Raw genomic sequence first — 21,892 nt, 5'->3', positions numbered from 1 at the left:
GGCTTTATTCCAGTCCATTCCTATAGAACATGACACCTAGGCTTTATTTGTCCCATGTAGTTATTTCTCGGTCGTCCCCTTCCTCTTTTGCCCTCTATTTGTTCTTCTAGTGTACTCTTAAATAAATCGTCATGTCGTATAAGGTGGCCCAGCATGTTGCCTCTTCTATTCTCTATTATTTTAATTAATGTTATTTTCTCATTTACCATTTTCAAGAATTCCTCGTTCGTTACTTTTTCTGTTAAATTTATTCTTTTCATTGTTGCAGACATCATATTTAATTTAAAAATAGCTGATTCAATTTTAGGTTATATTCTGATTTTATTACTATATATATATATATATATATATATATATATATATATATATATATATATATATATATAGGCCACCCCTTCCTTTCCCATGGGCGTAGTAAGAGGCGACTAAGGAAGGGCGAGGGATGGACAGCAGTAGACAGATAAAGGCTGATATGATATATATTTCGGAAACTAAGTACATTACATGACAATTTGTATCGTAAATTATCTCTGCTACCCGGACTCAATGTGTTACAACACGGAAGGACTGCTATCTGTCGGTAAATCTCTTAACCACTATTTTCAATTGTCATTACGAATCCATCGAATCGAGTTGATGGTATTTCAAAATTATTCCCAAAGTATTCCCAAAGTCAAAGTCAAAGTCAAAGCGGTCACCATGAACGCAAACGGTCATCATCATTATATTTTCAAATTAGTCAAACAAACTTATTACAAGAATTAAAATTACCAGGCCTTGTAAGTAATCGTAAGATCAACTAAGCCACTGTACAAGAGCGACAGTATTGTCTGATGAATTACAAATTGCGCAATGAATTGACAGCAAAATCCACCCTATACACCATTAGCGGAGAAAAAGTTGAAAGAAAAATGAAGGAAGGAACAACGTACACTAAGATACTTTACACATTTTTTTTTTTTTGAACACGCGATACTTCGGCGCTGTTAATAGTGTACGCTGGACTTTAGAATATTTATATTTAACACAGCCATTAGAAGAAATCATTGGATTTTGAGGTACCATTTCTTACACCCTCTCTCTCTATCTCTAACATTTTCAATTTTAATATTTTGATATATATTTTGTTTAGTAAAACAATTTTTGTGACGTTGAATCCTGAATTTAACACAACGCAATTTCTACTAAAAAATTAGTTTACACATAATAATAATTTTTCGGTAATATTAAATTGAAATTTTGTATATAGACAATGATGATTTAAAATCGATTCTAATATTTATTATCTCTAATCATGGCATGTTAAGATGTTCTATTACACTTGTTTTATTTAATTGTTTTATACAGAAATATTTTATGTATTTATTTATGTATGTATTTATTGTATGTATATATTTATTCATTTAATATATTAAGTGTACGTTCATATTATATGAATATATCAAGTATTGTTTTATTGTTCCTCTATTCAAAAATGCACCACCTATGTATTTCTCAGTTTTCCCAATGGTTGAATGATAGAGAACACCGTTCGGTGTTAAGTCCGCCAAATGTACATAGAATTTTACTGTGAATTAAAGTTTAAATAAATAATAAATAAATATGTTATTATATTATTATTTATCTCGTCGCTTGTTATCCCATAAAGAAGTGTTATCTAATTTTAGAATTACGCGAACACACTAAGTGTTAACAACGTGAGAATACTTAATACCTTTCAATTAAATAAAAAAGTATCTAAATTGGTTAAAAATTGGCTAAAATATCGTGTATCATACATCTTGCACACACATAAAATATGAAACCGTATCATTTTTTAAATATCATAAAAAATATATTTTTAAAACTAGATTTTTAATAAACATGATCAAGTGTACGTCGCGCCTATTCGACCCTCTGATGGAATTCTTAGCGAGTTTTTAATAGAGTTGGCCACAACCCTTTTATTATAATTAGTTATTGTATTTACAAGGGGCCGCCTGGTCTACGAACAGTATTGACAAATTCGTTCCCCTCTTAATGGGAATTAAAAATCACAACTGCCGCTCTCTGACGCTTGATGGTGGTTTTAAGAAAAAACTTTTCCTCTAATAATTTATAAGGTTTTTTTGACGGAGCCTTCCAATAATGGGAAAGGGGAATATTACGGCTTATCATTTTAAACAAGTCAATTTTGCAACGTTGAATAACGATTTTAAAATTAAAAAAAGAAAAAATATAAACGAACCATGATATACATATCTTAAACGTATACGTAATTAGACAGATAGATAGATAGATACTCTTTATTGTTTCCTCCAAAAGATTACAATAGTATACTTATTATAAATATAAATAATTACAAGAAATAATCACAATGAAATAATTAGATTAAAAATATTTGAATTTAGAACTTAGAATAGTGGCTTCTGAACAAATAACTTTTTGCTCTAAGGAAAAAAATCAACTGCTTCAATTGAAAATAATGCGTAATATGCATGAAAATAAAGGCGAAGATGCAATTCACTTCCATAGACAATTTTTTACTAGTTATTACAAATTGAAGCATATTTATTTGAGAAAAATATTCAGTTTAACTTTCAGGACATTGCCGTAAAGGGATGCTAATGATTTAGACCTCACCCTGTATATGTATATAACAATAGTGAATAGTACGGTGGTTAGAATGACGTGACAAGTGCGAACACGGCGGGTACGGGTTAATTATATCTTTTTGTGCGCGCTCTCGGCGGGAGATTGCCGTGATTACGTGACTCCGTGTTACCTCTATTTACCACGTTTACCCATAGATTATGTGGTCACACATAAAATACCTACACGATTATGATGTCTCTGAGAGACATGGTTGATTGAATAAATCATTATTATCATCATATCAGCTGCTAAATGTCCACTGCTGAACATAAGCCTTCTCTAAAAGGGGAGTTTTGCCAGTAGTCGCCACGCTTAGCTGGTGAGTTGGCAACCGTAGTATGGCTTTTAGTGATGGTTTAATAGGGACAGTTGCCATTTATGACAAGCACGGGACAGGAAGGAGAGTTCATTCTATGTCATGTAACGCGGCGATTGAATAAATGAAAACTCTTTACTGTTCTACACAAAGAAAGATATAATTACATAAATATGTAGACCAAAAATTAGAGTTACAAGAAGTAAGGTAAAGAGGCAATAATTGAAAAGACATGATCGCTACAACTGAGTAAAATATTACGAAAATTATTCATTTTCACTATAATATAAAAGAAACGGAGCTTATATTGTTCCATTAAAGTGATTTCGAAGTTATTTATTTACCAGCAATATCTGTCATAATATATCACCCTTGTGAAATAGGTTAAACAGGTTAATAGTTTATATATGTTACAAATTAAATAAAATAAACACTTTTTACTAATTGTAAATGTAAAAGTAAGTTTGTTTATTTGTTTGTTACCTCTTAATGTTCTTCCCGATAGAATCACGCAAAATTCACGGATAAATACTAGCGTAAAATGAATATGGCGATCATAATTATCATAAAACTTGCAATATATTACGTACAAAAACCCTGAGACACTCATGTTTCGATATAATTATTTAACTTCAGTAAAAGTCCCAATTTTTTATGACTGTCGCGTCTGTTTATTTTTATTCAATCGTTTTAGTCTATGACAAGATGCTCCAGAGCGCTTTCATGCTCGTACAATACGCGATGCAGATTAAGCAAACATAGTTTTAATTAGAGAGATTCGCAGACTGCAACGCGTATAGAATGTGTCGCGTTTGAGAACTAAACAGGCCAAAATGAGAATCTTGAATAAAGCTGACTCGTTTGCATCAAATAACGCAGTACATACATTCATTTTCGTGTTCAATGAAGATTATTTTGTTTTTAAAAAAAAAATATTTATATACACTGAAAACAAATATCATATTTTTTTTTATACCACTGAAGTGGCAATCAAGCGTACGGCCCACCTGATGGAGTATTACGCGCAAGTTGCCAACCTTAAAGAAACTTCTTTATCTCTTTTTTGAAGAACCCTATGTTGTCGTCACTTGGAAAAACATCGACAGGGAGCTCATTCCATAACCTAAGCGATCGTGGAAGGAAACATCTGTAAAACTGCGCTGTATACGATCATCTAGGCTCTAAAGTATGAGGGTGAACTCCCTATTGATAGCGAGCCTTACGATGGTAGAAGGTGGCCGTGGGCATCACATTGAACAATTCCTCTGAGCACAGTGTACACAAAGTGAGGCAAAATCTCTTCTAAGACTTAATTGTTCTATACCAATATTAATAAGTTCATAATAATATACAGATTCATAATCCATTGAAATTTCAAAATTATTATAGAAGATCAAACTAATCGATTAGTGATGGGAACACGAGATAGCAAAAATGAATCGAGGGAACCAGAGGGAGACTTTGTACAAAAGTCATTGCTTGGGTACCTCTGTCCCATTCGTGTTTCTACCGTGAAGCAGTTGTGTTTGCATGGTTGTTTCGGTTTAAGGGATGGGATATGGCGTGAATTTACTAGGTACAGAGGAATAACACCTGAATCCTCAGGAATGGCAACGCATGGGGGGTATCATGGGCGAAACAGTCTGCTCTCTTATGTCCATGGTACTGCTCATGTCTATAGGCAACGATTACCACTTTCCATGAGGTGGGCCGTCAGCTTGTTTGCCATTCTAAGTTGTATAAAAAAAAATTCATTCCTTTGTAATTAAAGTTCACTTTCGTGTCGTCACCTAAAACTGCTATTGAAACTTGTCACCCCATTGGAAAATACTATAACTTTTGCAAACGCCAAGAGTGACTGAAAATGCCATAACTCGGGTTCGTACGGTTATCAAGTCTGCCGGCGGCCACTTGGATAATATCTTTTTTTCAACTTAATGGAAAAAATTAAAACATCAAATAAACATAATACAAAAAGAGAATCGAATTTTTCATTCATAAAAAAAAAAAATCAAAGAATAAATCCATAAAGAGAATTAAAATTTGTCATTAATAAAACTGACTGACTAAAAACGAGCGCTGTGCAGCTGCACACATTGCAATGGGACACTCACAGCATCAGCTGAGCCAGTTCGTTTTGCCTAATATGAGACAAATGTTATATATATAATATTTCTGTATTTTTTATTGTAATTGTATTATTCATTTATTTAACTCTTTATTGCACCATAAATAAAAATATACAATGACAATTGAACAATTCAAGTGAAATACAGTAACATAAATACAGATTGAAATATACATACAAATGGCGGTCTTATCGCTAGGGCAATCTCTTATAGACAATCTTTGGTTAAAGGAGAATAGATAAAAATGGGTGGAGTGTGCAATAGAGAATGCAAGAGTGAATTAATAATTTTTCATCCATACAATACACACAAAATACATAAACATACACATATATATTGTATATTTCTGGCAATAAATATAATCTATTCTATTCTAAAAAAAAAATTAAAGCTAAAGAACTTCAGGTGACAATGTTCGATATCTATATGAACATCACATCGGCACAACACTAACATATTCCATCAAGCGAGTGAACCGCAATCTACTCCCCGCGCTCCTCTCGAATATTCACGTGGTAACTAGAGCTTTGGCTGTGCTCACTGTCGCTCTAACATTTTATTAATGAGTAATCATGTCTAATCATTGTCTAATAATATTTGAATATTCATTACATTAATTCAAGAGAGTTGAATAAATGAAACGATACGTATTTAAGGACCCTATTAATAAATCAGACTGAAGTAGAATCAATATAGTGTCTATTTAATTATGCTGTTTTGATCAATAAATGAATTGTGTTCTTTTTTTTATTCCCCTTATTTTTAAAGGTTGTTTTTATGTCAAATAACACAACAGGAGCGTTGTCTCGTACGCCAAACTGTTAAGGGCTTCTTCAAAATAATATTTAGGTATAAGTAGATATGAATTTCCGAATTATATAAATATGGTTATAGAATTAATTTTTTTATAAAAAATTGTTTTGTAATAACTTTTGTAATGACTGTTGCATGTCAGTAATGATAAAATGTGTGAAATCGACTATTGTAATTTTACCATATCACCTTATTATAGATCACCACATTTTTAGCAATGAATTTTATTCATTCATTCATTCAAAATAATGTAACAAAAATTGTTGATGGTTATATATTATTGAAAAAATAGAACAAAATAAATGTACTAAATAGTTTATTGGTGCAATGACGTTTATTATTATTATTATTACAGTTTTTTTTTCACATTTGTTACATCACATGACATGTATCATGTAAATGTGAACATTACAATAAAAAAATGCCTAAAATAAGAAATTACCACTCAAAAATATCATTCAGATGTTTAAATTCAATAAATACCATAATAAAACAATATAACCAAGAAATCTTACGTATTTGATAGTCATTAATGATTTTCATACCTCTACCATTTTTTTTATGCAACTTAGAATGGCAAACAAGCTGACGGCCCACCTGATGAAAAGTAGCAACCGTCGCCTATAGAAATGAGCAGTACCATGGACATAACAAAATATACTGTTTCGCCCATGATTCCTCCCATGCGTTGCCATTCCTGAAGATTAAGGTGTTATTCCACTGTACGCTGTAAATTCACTATCATATACCACCATTCAAACCGAAACACAGCCATGCAAACACAATTGCTTCACGGTCGAAATATAGATGGGACAGAGGTAACCAAGCAAACGACTTTTGTACAAATTTTCCCTCTGGTAAAATCCATTAAATTAATCAAAATGATACTGTTGTTTCATGAAGTTTGACATTGTATCACTGATTTAAAATTCGAACTTTATTTTTTGCCAGTATCCTTAACTATTATTATAAATGAGAAATTAAGTATGTTAGTTTGTTCGCTTTCATGTCTAAACCGCTGAATCGAGTATACTGAAATTTGGTGTACAGATATATGTGACCTTGGAGGCGGTTAAAAGCTATTTTTTCCTCGGTCAATGATATGTTTATATCTCGGTCACGCGGACGAAGTCGACATTAAAAGCCAGTAATAAATACAAAAACATACCTGTTGTGATTTTTTCTCTAGTATTTTGGGTTGTAATCTCTGCAAATGATTCGGAACGCGTGCCTCCATAAATTCCTTGCTTTTTTCTTTATCACTCTTCAATTTGCCTTCTTTAGTGTTTTCTTTACCGCTTCCTTTTGTCATCTACAGTAAAAGACATTACACGAATCATAACAGAAATTGTTTTGTAAATACTAAACACGTAAATATACTAGCCCAGTGGTTCTTAACCGATGGTCCACGGACTTTGGAGGCATCCAAAGTGGTGCAAGAAGCCATCCAAAAAAAATTAGTGAAAATGAGTCGAAACAAGGCTACGCTTCGCCATCAACTGTCCACTGCTGAACATGAGCCTTCCCCCATAAGGGGAGTTTTACCAATAAGTAGTTGCCATGCATGAAGGGTTGCTTACTGCAGTTAAGCTTTAGAGATGTATTAAGAGGGATATTGCTACCCATCCCCTCTACGATTAGGTTCCTTTAGTCGCCTCTTACTACACCTACAGAAAACGAAAGGGTAACCTATTTTATACCAGGACCACATGGACAGTAACGGAACAATAAATGTTTTATTTACTGAATAAATTGACAATTATTTTTTTTTAATCAAATTTTTGTTGAGGCTTTAGTACACCGGAGTGACTATGCCAGCCTCATAGGGATTGTCTGAAAGTCAGTCTGTCAGTCCGTCAGGGACACCTTTACCCACAGATATAGCCGTCTTGCAAAGGCAATTAATATTTAAAGAAGATAGGTATATATTTATGTACATGAGAGATATCATGAACATTTCAACAATAAAATTATGTAGTTTTTATCTTGACCTAAATCATATTATTGACAATTTATATATCAGTGAATAATAACATGTATATAAACTAACGAATGAGGAAGTCCTGAAAAGAGTGAACGAGAAAAGAACATTAATTAAAATAATAGAGAATAGAAGAGGCAACATGCTGGGCCACCTTATACGACATGACGATTTATTTAAGAGCATAGTAGAAGGAAAAATAGAGGGTAAAAGAGGAAGAGGAAGACCGAGGATTAACTACATGGGACAGATAAAGGAAACACTAGGTGTCATGTCGTATAGGGAGATAAAGGATATGGCCTGGGATAGAACTTGCTGGACGAAAATGCATGAATTAGTTGCACCGACAAGAGGAAACTCTTAAATAAAAAAAAAAAGATATTTTTTGTACTTGTATTGTATTGTTGTATTGTATATTTATAAAATAAATAGAAGAGCAATTTATTTATATCCAAACAGTTAGATGGTACATGATAAGAAGGCAATTTTATCAAATAGTACCTCCTCACTAAAGTGATGAAAACCACTATACTAGTCCGTTAATGAGTACTATTAAACTCCGCAGGTTATGAAAAAAATATCCTATTATGATTCAAGCAAGTTGAGCTTTTTAACCTCCCAAATGTGTATCTGATATATGATTGAACACATGCAAAAGGATTTTTTCTAATAAATAATTACCATTTCTTCATTCCGCCTGATCATTTCCAACTGCTGTTCCCTAGCTATAGCCTGCCGCAGTGCAGGCGGTGGCCGAGCTCGCTCTTCGTTACCTACAAACAGTCATATATTACTGATGTCTATCTACATTAACAATACAATTACAGTTTTCTAATGAGAGGATGATAAGTGATTGTACAATATCTTCATAAAATAAGAAAGAATTACCTACTTTTTAGTTAAAATTGCACAAAAATAATTTTCAATATAAACTGTGAAATAACTAACATTACTAAACAGTGTAAGCGAGATAAAGTTCAACACAATAGGTTTATAATCAAATTACGTGTATTCCGTGGTTTTGCCCACGAGAATCAGTACATGAAATATCCTATGTGCTATGTTAGGATATAAGCTACCCAAGTACCAAATTTCATACAAATCCCAATAACCGAATCAAAGAAGGGGAGAAGGGGATTGTTAGTAATGCAGACTACCAGTCCCATTGCTAGTAATATACCCTATCAGGTCGACCTCCACATGGTTCCCCTGGAAACCATCGTTCTAAATTCCAGGTGTATTCATCACGATGGGCTAACTGACGTATCCTTTCATCCCTATCATTTATCACTGGTGCCCCGCTAGCATATATCGTTAGCGCAGGCGGGGTCATCATTTTATTATCCTCCATAAAAAAAAAAGCTATAGTACAGGCTCTGCTTAAATTGGGACTAGAGAGCGCTATGTAGTATGTTTAGTGTTATTTATTAATATTTTTATATAAATCCGCATTACTAACGATTCCTACCTCTATATTGATGTGCTTCATTGACACGTTTGTTTAATGGGTGTAAATTAAATGGTAATCCCCACCTGCGCTGTCAATATACGCTGGCGGGGCCCCAGTAAGGATGAATAGAGGTCAGTTGGGCTATCATGACGAATTCGACAAGAATTAATTATGATGACTTCCAAGAGGATTTGACTTCCGTGGAAATCGACCTGAATTACCCTATATTGCTATAAATAGGGCTGCTAAATCCCACTAACAATCTCTTTCCTTCCTCATAGACAAGTTGGTCATATTATAGAAGTAATTACCAAAGAAGGCGATTTTATAGACGTCAGGTTCTAGCTCGAGCGCGAACAGTCCGGCGGGCTGCCGACGTGGGACCAGCTGCAGGCCGTAGTCACACATTGCTGCCGCGCAGTTAGTCAGCGATCGCCGCTCGCTCTCGCTGCACAACTGTAAAACAATAGGTCATTTTTATTCAACCATAAAACAAAAAATAAATAAAGGTCATGCACTAGGTTAGTTCGAAGATATAAATAGATTAAAAGTTGACGAAACATTATAAGTCATTACCATTCTAAGTTGCATAAAAATATATATATATATATACAATGCTAAAAATGGAACATGGAAATAAATATGAGGTACTGAAAGAGCTTTCTACTATGAAAATGCTTCTATTCTCAACAGAATTAGGTATACTAATTTGCCGTGTGGTCCCGGCATAGAATAGGCCACCCCTTCCTTTCCCGTGGGTGTAAGAGGGAGACTAAGGAAAGTAAATGGACGAGGGATGGGCGGCAGTATCCCTCTTAAACATCTCCAAGGCCTAACTGCGGTTGCTAACCTGCCTGGAAAATGTGGCAACTAATGGCAAGCGCCCTCCCCCCCCCCCCATAGGGGGAGGCTTACGTTCAGCAGCGAACAATTAATGGCTGATATGGTGGTAAGTATAGTAATTAAGTCTAAAAATTATAATTGAAGCATTTTCATTGTAGAAACATTTCCATTCTGTAAGGACTTAAATCACTTCTATGGGGAAGACCTGATATTAAATTAGCTTATTTCGACTTTACATCATTTATTAGTGCAATTTGCCATTCTTAACTATTTCCAATAATAATATAAATATTTATATAAAAGTTTTAGAAGATATTTTTATAAGATAATGTTTGTTAGTCAATTACAATTAAACAACTAAACGAATTCAAATAACAATGGATATAGTAACGTAACATAGGATAGAGTCTATTTGACCTATCTAAACATTGGTAGGTTCGAATAATTAAAAAAGAACACCTAAGCTAATTACTATACATAATTTCATTATTTAAATCCTTATTAATACTATAAATGTAAAAGTCAGTATGTTTGTTACTGTTTAATGTAAACAGTCACTAAACAGTCACAAAACCTGGCAAGTACCTGCTATTTGAGATAAACAGGGCAACATGACATAGACTTATTTTTATCCGGACCAATCAATAAATTCCGATCACGCGAACAAAGTCGTATGTAAAGACTAGTTCATAATAATTAACACTTACTTGTACATTAGCTGAACGCAACTTGGGCGACAGCAGATATGGCAACAACGGTAACACATCCAGTTGTAACGAGTTCCTGCTGAGGGCGACAGAGGGCGCACAGCCCGCGTACACTGACTGCAGTATACACTCCAACTCTTGCCTTTTCCTGTACATCTGTAGAGATATACACATTTTTTTATATATTATAGTAATATTAACTAGTAAAATAAAAAAAAATAAAAAACTAAATATATGATAGTTGTATCAAAATACATTGCGTGAGGAAAAGGAAGCGAAGGAACACACATAGACAGCCACTTTATACTATTTAGAGATATTAAAACTGCTTAACGAATTGTTATTAAATTTAACATAGAGTAATTGGGATGGAGAAAAAACATAAGTTACTCTTTATAACGGTCAATAAATATTTTATTTTATATTTATTCATTAAAAATAATTATAACATTATAACAGCAAAAACCAAATCAGTGTTATAAATCTAGTGTGCTAACATACAAAGTTATAATAAATGTATTTAACCCGACTCCAGATATTTGTGAGCCGCTTCCAATATCTTTGGCTGGCTACTACTAAATATATCAATTATGTTTATAATATTATTTAATAACCGTACTGCGTGTGTTAAGGGAGCATATGTCTGGTATGTACCAAAATAAATTATATATAAATAGGTACCTGTACAAATTCCTGTTTTTTTTTTTTTTAATGACGATCTCTGTAACGTAGTTGTAATTACGGTGATACGCGTAAATCCCAGATTCGATTCACATTCAAATCAATTTGGAAAATATTTGTAGTAAACTAGTTCATATGTGGATGTTATGGGTTATGCGCCCAGATGAGTTTTGGCTGATTTTTCATAACAAAGAGTATGACTAATGTCTCAATATACCGAATATATGCTGAACATGGGACTAGCCTATATCAGTTTAAAGATCATTTCCATAAGAAACTACCATGAAACACAGTCATAATTTTAGTCATTCTTCATCCACTGTTGGACATAAGCTTCCCTCATAGACTGCCATAAGGAACGAGCATGAGATGTGGTGTTTGTATTTATTTTATTGTATAAACAAGTCTGTTTAAAAACATTTTTATTAACATGTTTTTATAACCTTTAGGCTTCAACATTAGACTTTAGGCACTACACAGGTTTAGTTTTTATTCAGATAAATTACAGGATTGAAACACTACGGGTTTTTCATGCATCATGAATATTTTAGGAGTTGCTAAGGACACCTTCCGTCTTCATCATCAGACCAGCTCGACGATGCCGTAATATATTATTATATTTCACTGAACTTATATAAGTATGCAAATTTCTTCATCAACGGACGCAAAGAGGTTAAAAACTAAATAGAAATTTTTGAACAGAAAAATTTTATATACTAAAGCTTGTAAATCACACTCACCTCTTGCGCCTGCATAGGGAACTTAACCCTAAGCGGAGTTCTAGTCGCGAGCACAGCATGGCACCTAGCGACACACAGCGGCAGGAGGCTGTACAAGGAATAATTCTGGGTGCGCATAGTCCAAGAGCTGACTGTGTCGTGCAACCGCAGCCACGACATCGTTTCGCACGCCACTAAAAGCCGCCCGTCCACACGGCTGGACAGGTAATTCTCGAATATTCCATCCACTAATCTGGAAAATGAATTAAATTTCCTTAAATTACTGAATAAGGAATTACAGACTGCTACTATCTATCTACTATACCATAATTACAATTTCAGGGAAAGATGATAGTCAATAAATAAAAGCGACGCTCCTATTGCTGGCAATATACCCTTCCTTTCAGGTCGACCTCCACGTGGTTTCAATGGCAAACCACCAATATGTTTAGTTTCTGATGAATTCGTCACAATAAGCTAACTAATTTGAATTCATTCTCACTTATTATCATTCACTAGTACCTCACGAGCGTATATTAATAGCGCAGGTAGGGTTACTACGTCATTTTTCATCCCATTAAAAAAATCAGAATGGTTACTTAAACAGAACTATTTTATTTTGCTACCGTTAATATTATGTGAAACTGTTAGTTTGAAAAAATTAATTGTGTGTGTGAACCCACTTGACGTTCAATTCTTTCTGTCTACCCCAATGGGAGACAGGCATGACAAATATGTATATATATATATTTTTTTTATATAACTTAGAATGACAAACAAGCTGACGGCCCACCTGATGGAAAGTGGTAAACGTCGCCTATAGACATGAGCAGTACCATGGACATAACAGAGTATACTGTTTCGCCCATGATACCCCCCATGCGTTGCCATTCCTGAGGACTCAGATGTTATTCCTCTGTACCCAGTAAATTCACGCCATATCCCACTCTTCAAACCGAAACACAGCCATGCAAACACAACTGCTTCACGGTAGAATCACGAATGGGACAGAGGTACCCAAGCAATCGACTTTTGTACAAAGTCTCCCTATATATGAGTTAGTTTAATTGATTTCTTGGCGCATTACGCTCGACCAATCATCATTCAATATACAATATCAAGCAATATATTTCAGTCATGCAGATAAAGTCGTCTGTAAAAACTAGTATTACCTATCATATTCTCCGGCTGCCTGAATAGTCTTCATAATTTCATCTGGATTTTGATCGTTCACAGTAAACACAGCTTGCAGGGCTTGCATTAGTGTTTTGTGGCAATCTTTTGTTCCTATTGCTGCGTTTTCTACGTCTTCCATTTTGAGCTGCAAATAATATCAAAGATTTTTATGTCTTTTACAAATGGTAGTGATAAATCTATTGACGGTTTAGAAAGTGATTTCAAGAGAGTAGAATTATATTAAATTACAAAGAAATCGTACCAATTGGTTTAAATAGTTAACTTTTAGAAAGAAAATAGTTATCGTAAAAGTTTTTATGTTAATATAATAATTACCAATTTAACTTACGATTACTTGCGGTTTGCCGTGAACGCCTACAGCTCTCGCTCGCATTAAATTCGGTCATGACTAAGGGGCCTAGATGGTCCCGAAACTAGTTGAGCTTTTTCGACTAAAATACACGTAAACTAAACCGGTAGTTATTACATTAAAATATAATATGTACTAATGTAACAACTTTTAACAATAAAATCATAAAACTAATTTCAAACAAAAAGTTGACGACTATTAATTTTTTTTATACAACTTAGAATGGCAAACAAGCTGACGACCCACCTGATGGAAAGTGGCAACCGTCGCCTATAGACATGAGCAGTACCATGGACATAACAGTACACACACATACTGTTTCGCCCATGATACCCCCCATGCGTCGCCATTCCTGAGGACTCAGGTGTTATTCCTCTGTACCCTGTGAATTCACTGCCATATCCCACCATTTAAACCGAAACACAGCCATGCAAACACAACTGCTTCACGGTAGAAACACGAATGGGACAGAGGTATCCAAGCAATCGACTTTTGTACAAAGTCTCCCTCTGGTAAAACACAGATAAATCGAGAACTTTCTCCTTGTACAAGTTACTGTTTGCGAGTACCAGCTACTCGTAGTGCAAGGTCGCCCTCTGGTAACTAAGTTATATGTTAAGGTACCTGTCTCCCGGCGGCGCCGACGCGGGCGCGGACTAGCGCCAGTACGTGCAGCGCGGCGCGCAGGTCGCCGGCCGCGCGCGCCGCCAGCGCGGCGAGTGTCCGCGGCGCCGCCGCCACGCGCTCCCCGGCCGCGATCCGCGACAACCGCCGCACCACGCGCTCGCTCGTCGCGCCCCCTACCTGTATCACGAGCGCCACTGACCTGTAAACAGTTTCAATGGATCAATGAGGGGGGAAGGGATTGTTAGGAATGGAGACTGAGAATCCCATTGCTAGCAATATACCCAACCAGGTCGACCTCCTCGCGGTTCCCCCTGGAAACTGTCATGGTTAATTCCTAATGAATTCATCGTGATGGGCTAGCTGGCCTGTTTTCATTCTCATCTATCACCCTTCACTGGTGCTCCGCAGGCGTATACCGTTAGCGTAGGCGGGGTTACCATACCATTTTCACCCAACGAAAAAAAAATGGATCAATGAAGCACCCATCTATACTAACGGTTTACAATAGCGACGCACCGGCAGGATGACACGATGAAGATGAACTCAAGTCAAAAAAAACCACATAGAGATCAACCTTGTTTCTCTTTCGCCTTGTAGACAGTACAGTACAATACAATTTATCTACGCCTCATACATCATATTTTAAATTTATGTTCATTTACTATAAATACAATAGCTGACCAGATTATCGTTGTTTTGGTTATTTGATTAGAATTATTTTGTTTAATTCCACTACTATTAGTTTATATGCGACTGCCAACACTCGAACAGTGACTAGTATTGTTAAAGTTCTACAAGCTTCCATATTAGCCATCAATCTCCGACTGCCATTTCGTCCACGCACGTTTCGCTACACTGCAATTCGCAGATTTGGTGCCGAACAGTTAACACTAATCACATAATCTATTAATTTGCCTGAAAGATATTTTCATTTAGAGGTGCAGCACCCTCAAGAAGGCTCTCAGGTGATGTAGAAATAATTTTCAATAATGACAAATAAAGTAAGTTCATTAAAATGTAACCCATACTACTACATAATGGCAACGCATGGGGGGTATCATGGGCGAAACAGTATACTCTGTTATGTCCATGGTACTGCTCATGTCTATAGGCAACGGTTACCACTTTCCATCAGGTGAGTCGTCAGCTTGTTAAAAAATATATAACTTAAAAAATAATATCCTGAAACACCGCAAGTACTGCGACCATTTGTTTTTTATATCTTTTTCATCTAAAAATCAAACGCACGCATGTACAAAGAGACTCGTCTAAATTTTTTTTAAATACCTAATATGAATATACCTGAGCGGCCTTAGCGACGTGGCATACAAGTCGTTGCATATAGCTATAACCGGTCTACGCAGGGGGTGAGTTTTCGCTTTCTTCTTTCCCTCAGCCACTGTTGCCGTACACCATTTCACTAGTAACTCTACTGTGGGTAGTGGAGCGCCATCTATTTCATCTGTAATACATGAATTGCATTATCCAATTAGCAATGCATTAAATAAGTGTTAACATCTAAAAATTGCATATCCTAACTTTATTTAGGTTAGAAAAAAGGTATATTTACTATGTAATTTAGAATAAAAACAAGTTGGCTGTCCACTTGGCGGAAAATGGTGACCGATGCCTATTGACAGATAATTAAGGTGTTATATCTCCATGTCCTGTAATTTTATTAGCATATCTCATCTTTCAAATCTAAATACAGTCAGTCAAACATCGCTACTTCGTAGCAGTAACCCAAATGGGACCAACAAGCAGACAAATTTTGCAGTTATTTTACCAATAGCGGATAAGATCTGCGCAGTGTATGTGCATACCAAATACGAATATCAATGATATTAAAATAATTTTAAAGTTTATTCTCTAACCTAGTATGAGACAGTTGGGTCTCCTGTCCTTGTCGAGTACAGACCGCATGAGTGTAGCGGCCTGTAGCGCCGAGCGAAACGCCTCCACGCTACGTTCATCTGATGCGTTAAGTTCCACTGGCCGGTATCCTAATACAAACAAACACTTTAAAATTTTGTAATACATTTATTTATTTATTTATTTACACTTTATTGCACCAAGTAAAAAGAGAAATAACAAATACAGTAAATATTAATGAGAAGTGATACAAAAGGCGGCCTTATCGCTAAGCAATCTCTTCCAGACAACCTTTGGGTAGAGGACATTGAGAAAAAGACAAAGAGTAGGTGGCGCACTATTATATAAATATTATCATATACAAACATATATAGATACATACATACATATATACACATACATATATAATATATACACAATTAAATATATACATAACATACATACATACATACACATACATATATAATATATACACAATTAAATATATACATAACATACACATACTTAACAGCATACATACAACAGAAAAAAATGACGAAGGAAAACGAAGAGAGAACACAGGAAAATAGTACTAAAGTGAGAGATTGTAAGATTTCATATGTAAAGTAAACCTGCGAATCACTATATCCGGGTTAAAGGACCAAAAAAATATGGGTCATAAATCCCACGTGTCTTGAACATTTAAATTGTGTCTTTCATGCTTTCAAAATAATACAATACATATTTAACAAGATAACCATTTTTTGTTTATCTTATTTAGTTTAATGACTTAATGTTATTTTAATAACATTAAAGTATATATTTCAAAGTATTTGAAAATAATACCAATAATACAATTAATTTATTTAACATCCATTTTCTAGAATGTCACTAAAACAGAACTCTATTTTGCACCTAATATCAGAAAACTTACCAGATATTTTAGCCAGCAAATGCGCAAGAGTGGTCTTTCCGACACCAGGTGGACCACACAACAGCGCCACCTTATGGTGTGGTCTTCCATCTTCATCAATCTCCGGTTCTACTTCTTTTTTGCCTTTCCACTTATTCGTCAATTGAAACTGGCCAGTACGCTTGCTGAAACTGTTGCGTTGCTGTGGTTCCGATGTCTTCACTTCTTTATTAAATACTATCTGTAAATTGGAATAAAAAAAAACTTTTACATATTTTTTTGAAAGCATAAATCTAGTACAATGTCATTAATTGTGAAATATTAATTCAAAACATTATATAACATAAGATGTATATGTACATTTTCTATCTCTGACATCTTGACAATAGAGTAAAATATTTAGGTTCATAAAAAATAATGCCATGACTTTTGATTTAACCTGGCAATACAATGTATTCCTGACAAACTAATTTGACAATCACAAATATTCTCTATAAAACTGGCAAAAATAAAAAAAATATAGTCACACCTTATCCCACAAGTGAAGCCAATGTAACAAAGCCCTGTTGACTGGTTCCTCAGATAGCAGATCCAAATATGACTGCGGGCGATATTTCTCCAGCAGCAAATTATTATTGGCGTCAGTTTCTAAAACCTGTATGGGCTGTTCTGCCTCTTCAGGTTTCTGATTTTGCTTTTCTTCTAACTGGAAAATTTAATTATATCCTTATATACCTACTGGGCAATAAAAAATATTATATTTGCCATGTGGACTTGTCATAGAATGGCCCACCCCTTCTTTTCCTGTGGATATTGTAAGAGGTGATTAACAGAACTTAATGGTTGTGGGATGAACAGCAGCATCCCTCTTAAAACATCACCAAAGCCTAACTGTAGTTATCAACATGCATACCAAGCATGGTAACTACTGGAGGACAAGGTTACATAGTCTTGTTACAATATATAAGTACATATATAGCCATGATAAACCATATATATTTACAGTTTTTGTATCAGTTTGCTGCGTCCAGTATAGATTAGATTTAAATGTATTACCACACTACTTGGAATATTTTTAATGTATTTTATTTCTTACAAATATGTTATCCATCTAAATAACTTATTTAACCTTAATTAATTATACATCCTTATCTTCCTTAGGAATCACTCTGTTGATAAATAAAAATTGCATGAAAATCCTTTCAGTAGTTTTTGAATTAATAAAAATATACAGATGGATGCAGTGTGGGACTTTGCTTTATAATATGTAGTGATAAAAGTAAGCAGTATATAAATGTAAAATAACAATTGTTATTATGGAAAATCAAATACTTACAACTCTACGGGCCTCTTCCCATGCCTTTGCAAATGTTGAGTGCAATGATGTCTGATCAGTTATACCCAATGAACTATCCCAAGATTCCTCAGATTCTAACTTTACATAAATTCGTTGACCATCTGAATTTGTAAGAGGCATGAATGGCCATCTGGAACATTTAAAAACATAAAGTTAAAACAGATTAACCATTCATCCATAATAACCCATTAACATCCCACTATTAGGCATGAATTTGCCCTAAGAAGAAGAGGATATTAACCTAGTATAAACACAACGGCACAGGTACAGGGTTTCATTTCAAAATTTTCTGCCCTGTCTTATATTGATATATTGTGCTTAGTTAGTTACGATTGCTAGCAATATAGGTTGTATATTTAGTTAATCTCCATTCCTCATGAGAAATAGGTTAAAAATAGGTTCCTCCTAGAAACCATTTTTGTTAATTATAATTTAATTTGTCATGATGGACCCACTGACCTGCTTCTTCACTTATCATCTCTTACTGGTGCCCACCAGTGTATAACAATAATGCAGGCTGCATTATTGTTATGCAGGGGACACTATTCCATTTGATATGAATGAATAGGAGCAGTCACATATAGTATCTTAAATTCATCATCATATACAGATTACAAATATTATTTTTTAAACAATCGTCAAAGCCTAAATGCAATTGCCAATCCCCCTGCTAAGCGTGGTAACTTTTTATTATACCTATAAATTATATTTTAGTCATTTTTAATCTATGACTTTAGTAACTTTTTACCAAAATCATTCTACAATACAATAGAGCATAGGTAAACTTCAGCCTTAACAAAAATAAGTAAAAAAAAATAACTAGATTTGTTTCCACAAAACAAGAAAACACAGAATTCAATCATGGCATTTTGATTAAAAATTTTATTTCTGAACTGATTTTAATAAAGTATAATATCCTTTCAAATAACAAAAAGGATTCCCCAAGTTTATAAATGTTATGAGGTAACAAACATGTCAGTTGAAAAACAAACTATGTAATAAACATTACCTTGGTATATTCAGTGACAGATTCTCCTTTGATAAGTATGTTGGCTGAAAATCATTCTTTACCCTAGATGGCTCTAATAGGCTTTGTTTAAGCTTTCTACTTTCTAAGATCCTGTTTATTAGTTCCAAATCATTCTCTTCTTCTGTCTTCTGTCTCTTACTTGGCAATTCTATATCTTCAAAATCTATATCATTTATGTCCCCAAAAAGATCATCAGCTGTTCGTTTATTTGATGCATTCTTTGGTGTTAAATAATCGTCTAATGGCTGTAAACTTTGACTTATAGGTTGACTATTATTAAAAGATACAATATCATTGCTTCCTTGTGTTATTTGAGTTTTATTTATAACAGGGCTGGAAAAGTCAAGGCTCCTTTTTGCTGGCAATTGCTTTCTTTTTACAGCATTTGAATCTGCAGATTAGATAAACATAATAATAACTATTAGTCATTTCCAATGGAAATGTGAGAAAATACTTTCAAGATGGATGAAGCTGCGAAAATAGTCACCTTCTTATTTATAGAAACTAAAACCTTCCAGAAATCTATATTAACTATTAGTGTTTTGTAACTTTTTTAAATGGAGAACTTAGCACAAAGAAATAAGAAAAAATTAATAGATGAAATCAGTTTGTTTGATTTTTTATATTATTATGAATGAGTATAATAATCTACAAGATTAAAACATCAACAAAGCCTAACTGTAGTTGCCAACCCGCCTACCAAACGATGATATAGCGTAGTTTTAAAAAACCTGCCCAGTCGAATTGAATTTCGCGATTAAACTCTTGCTTGAAGTTACTAAAAATTGTTAAAAACTAACATAACTATTCTGAAATGGCAATAAGAATACTAACCAGGAATTGGTTCCTAAAAGTACACAAGGACTAAAATAAAAGCTAGGCACAATAGAAAAAAATATAAACATAAAAGAATAGGAAGAGGTTAGATGCGGCATTAAAAAAAAACGCAAGCTAGAAAAATAATAATTGGTATAAACCTTACCGTCAGATTCGTTTATATCTCGAAGTAATTCCAATTCATCAGCATACATAAGTTCATATTCTTCATCAGGATCAGGAAAATCACTCATTGTAGTTAGAAAATTAGTTGTATATTATAAACCTAATATAGTGTTACGTTTTTTTATGTTAAAAGAAAAATACTATTAGTTGGTAATTCATTAAATTCTTATTGAATATTGAAATAACTATAAAAATAAAGCTTAAAAAGGAAAAGTAAACAAAACAAAGTTTATTTAAAGTAATAAAAAGCGCTAATTTTTTTTTTTAGTACGTTTGTTCCGTTTGGAACAGGCTAAGGTCGGAGACCATGCTGCCTAGTCTTCAAAAAGATAATTTGTCTGGAATTTTATTTTTCTAATGTCGCTTCAATTATTGTCATAATCTTCAATATTTCATTTGTCAAATCCGGTAAGTACATTTTCATAAATATCTTTTCTTGAGTTTTCTTAAACCAGTGGATTTATCAAATTAAAAATAAATAATTATAAAAAATCATTGTCTTGCAATTCAATAAAAGTATTCTTATAGCTCCTTGAATGTTGTAGTAATATAAGTGAAAATAGCTTTGAAACAAGAAGGAAATCTTAAGAGAAGCGGGATTGAGTGCGGGATATTTTCGGGTTTTTTGAAGATAATCCTAAGTTCGTCAAACATAATGTGTCTTTGAATGACAAATTCAGAGCAATCAAAAAAAGGTGATGTAGAGATTGGGCTGTATTTGAGTTACACCATGTGCATGATGGGGAAGCGATCATGCCCATTCGGTGCAGGTGTTCGTTGAAATGTCCGTGGCCGATTCGTAATCTACAAATATTGGTGTAAAATTTTCTGTTTGTGTCCTTTCCTTTGCAGAACCACGGTTTTCCAATACGCCAATTAATTTTGCGGTACCATTTGCCTTTAGTCTGTAATATTTGAGTCCAATGCTCCTCCCATTTAGTTGTAACGATTTTATGTATTCCAATACTACAATCTGAGTAACAAAGGGGTAAATCTTGAACACGAGCAGCACTTGAATTAATAATTTTAGCCAAAGTGTCTACTTGTTCATTCCCAAACACTCCAATATGTGAAGGGGTCCAGATGAAGATAATATCTTTTCCATATATAGTACAGAGATGATAATATTTATTACGAATTTCTTGAATTAAGTAGTTTGATGATGAAATGAATGTGTTATTTTTTAATGCCATAAGAACACTCATACTATCTGTAATTATAATCCATTTCGAATATAGTACCTGTTTTTCTATGTATTCTAATGCTAAAAATATAGCTTTTGCTTCTGCTGTG

At 34.1% G+C, this 21,892-nt stretch overlaps 1 protein-coding gene across 1 annotated transcript in view; it reads right to left on the bottom strand.

Annotated features, from left to right (window-relative positions):
• LOC113516240 (chromosome transmission fidelity protein 18 homolog) overlaps positions 1-20,996 on the bottom strand; it is a 49,376-nt gene extending 28,380 nt beyond the window's left edge. The window contains exons 1-14 of the mRNA XM_052895209.1: positions 20,580-20,996; positions 19,577-19,988; positions 18,547-18,697; positions 17,740-17,916; positions 17,232-17,451; positions 16,321-16,449; positions 15,749-15,908; positions 14,444-14,645; positions 13,446-13,594; positions 12,295-12,526; positions 10,874-11,029; positions 9,635-9,779; positions 8,555-8,646; positions 7,061-7,204 (exon numbers count right to left, since the gene is read on the bottom strand). Of these exons, the coding sequence (XP_052751169.1) occupies positions 7,061-7,204; positions 8,555-8,646; positions 9,635-9,779; positions 10,874-11,029; positions 12,295-12,526; positions 13,446-13,594; positions 14,444-14,645; positions 15,749-15,908; positions 16,321-16,449; positions 17,232-17,451; positions 17,740-17,916; positions 18,547-18,697; positions 19,577-19,988; positions 20,580-20,667 (2,457 nt within the window). The 5' untranslated portion in view covers positions 20,668-20,996. The remainder of the gene's footprint in view (positions 1-7,060; positions 7,205-8,554; positions 8,647-9,634; positions 9,780-10,873; positions 11,030-12,294; positions 12,527-13,445; positions 13,595-14,443; positions 14,646-15,748; positions 15,909-16,320; positions 16,450-17,231; positions 17,452-17,739; positions 17,917-18,546; positions 18,698-19,576; positions 19,989-20,579) is intronic.
• Positions 20,997-21,892: the final 896 nt, after the last annotated feature.

The sequence above is a fragment of the Galleria mellonella genome, unplaced genomic scaffold (genome assembly GCF_026898425.1).
Source record: "Galleria mellonella isolate WM207_F2 unplaced genomic scaffold, CSIRO_AGI_GalMel_v1 utg266, whole genome shotgun sequence".
NCBI lineage: Eukaryota > Metazoa > Arthropoda > Insecta > Lepidoptera > Pyralidae > Galleria > Galleria mellonella.
This window is presented reverse-complemented; position numbering and strand designations above follow the sequence as displayed.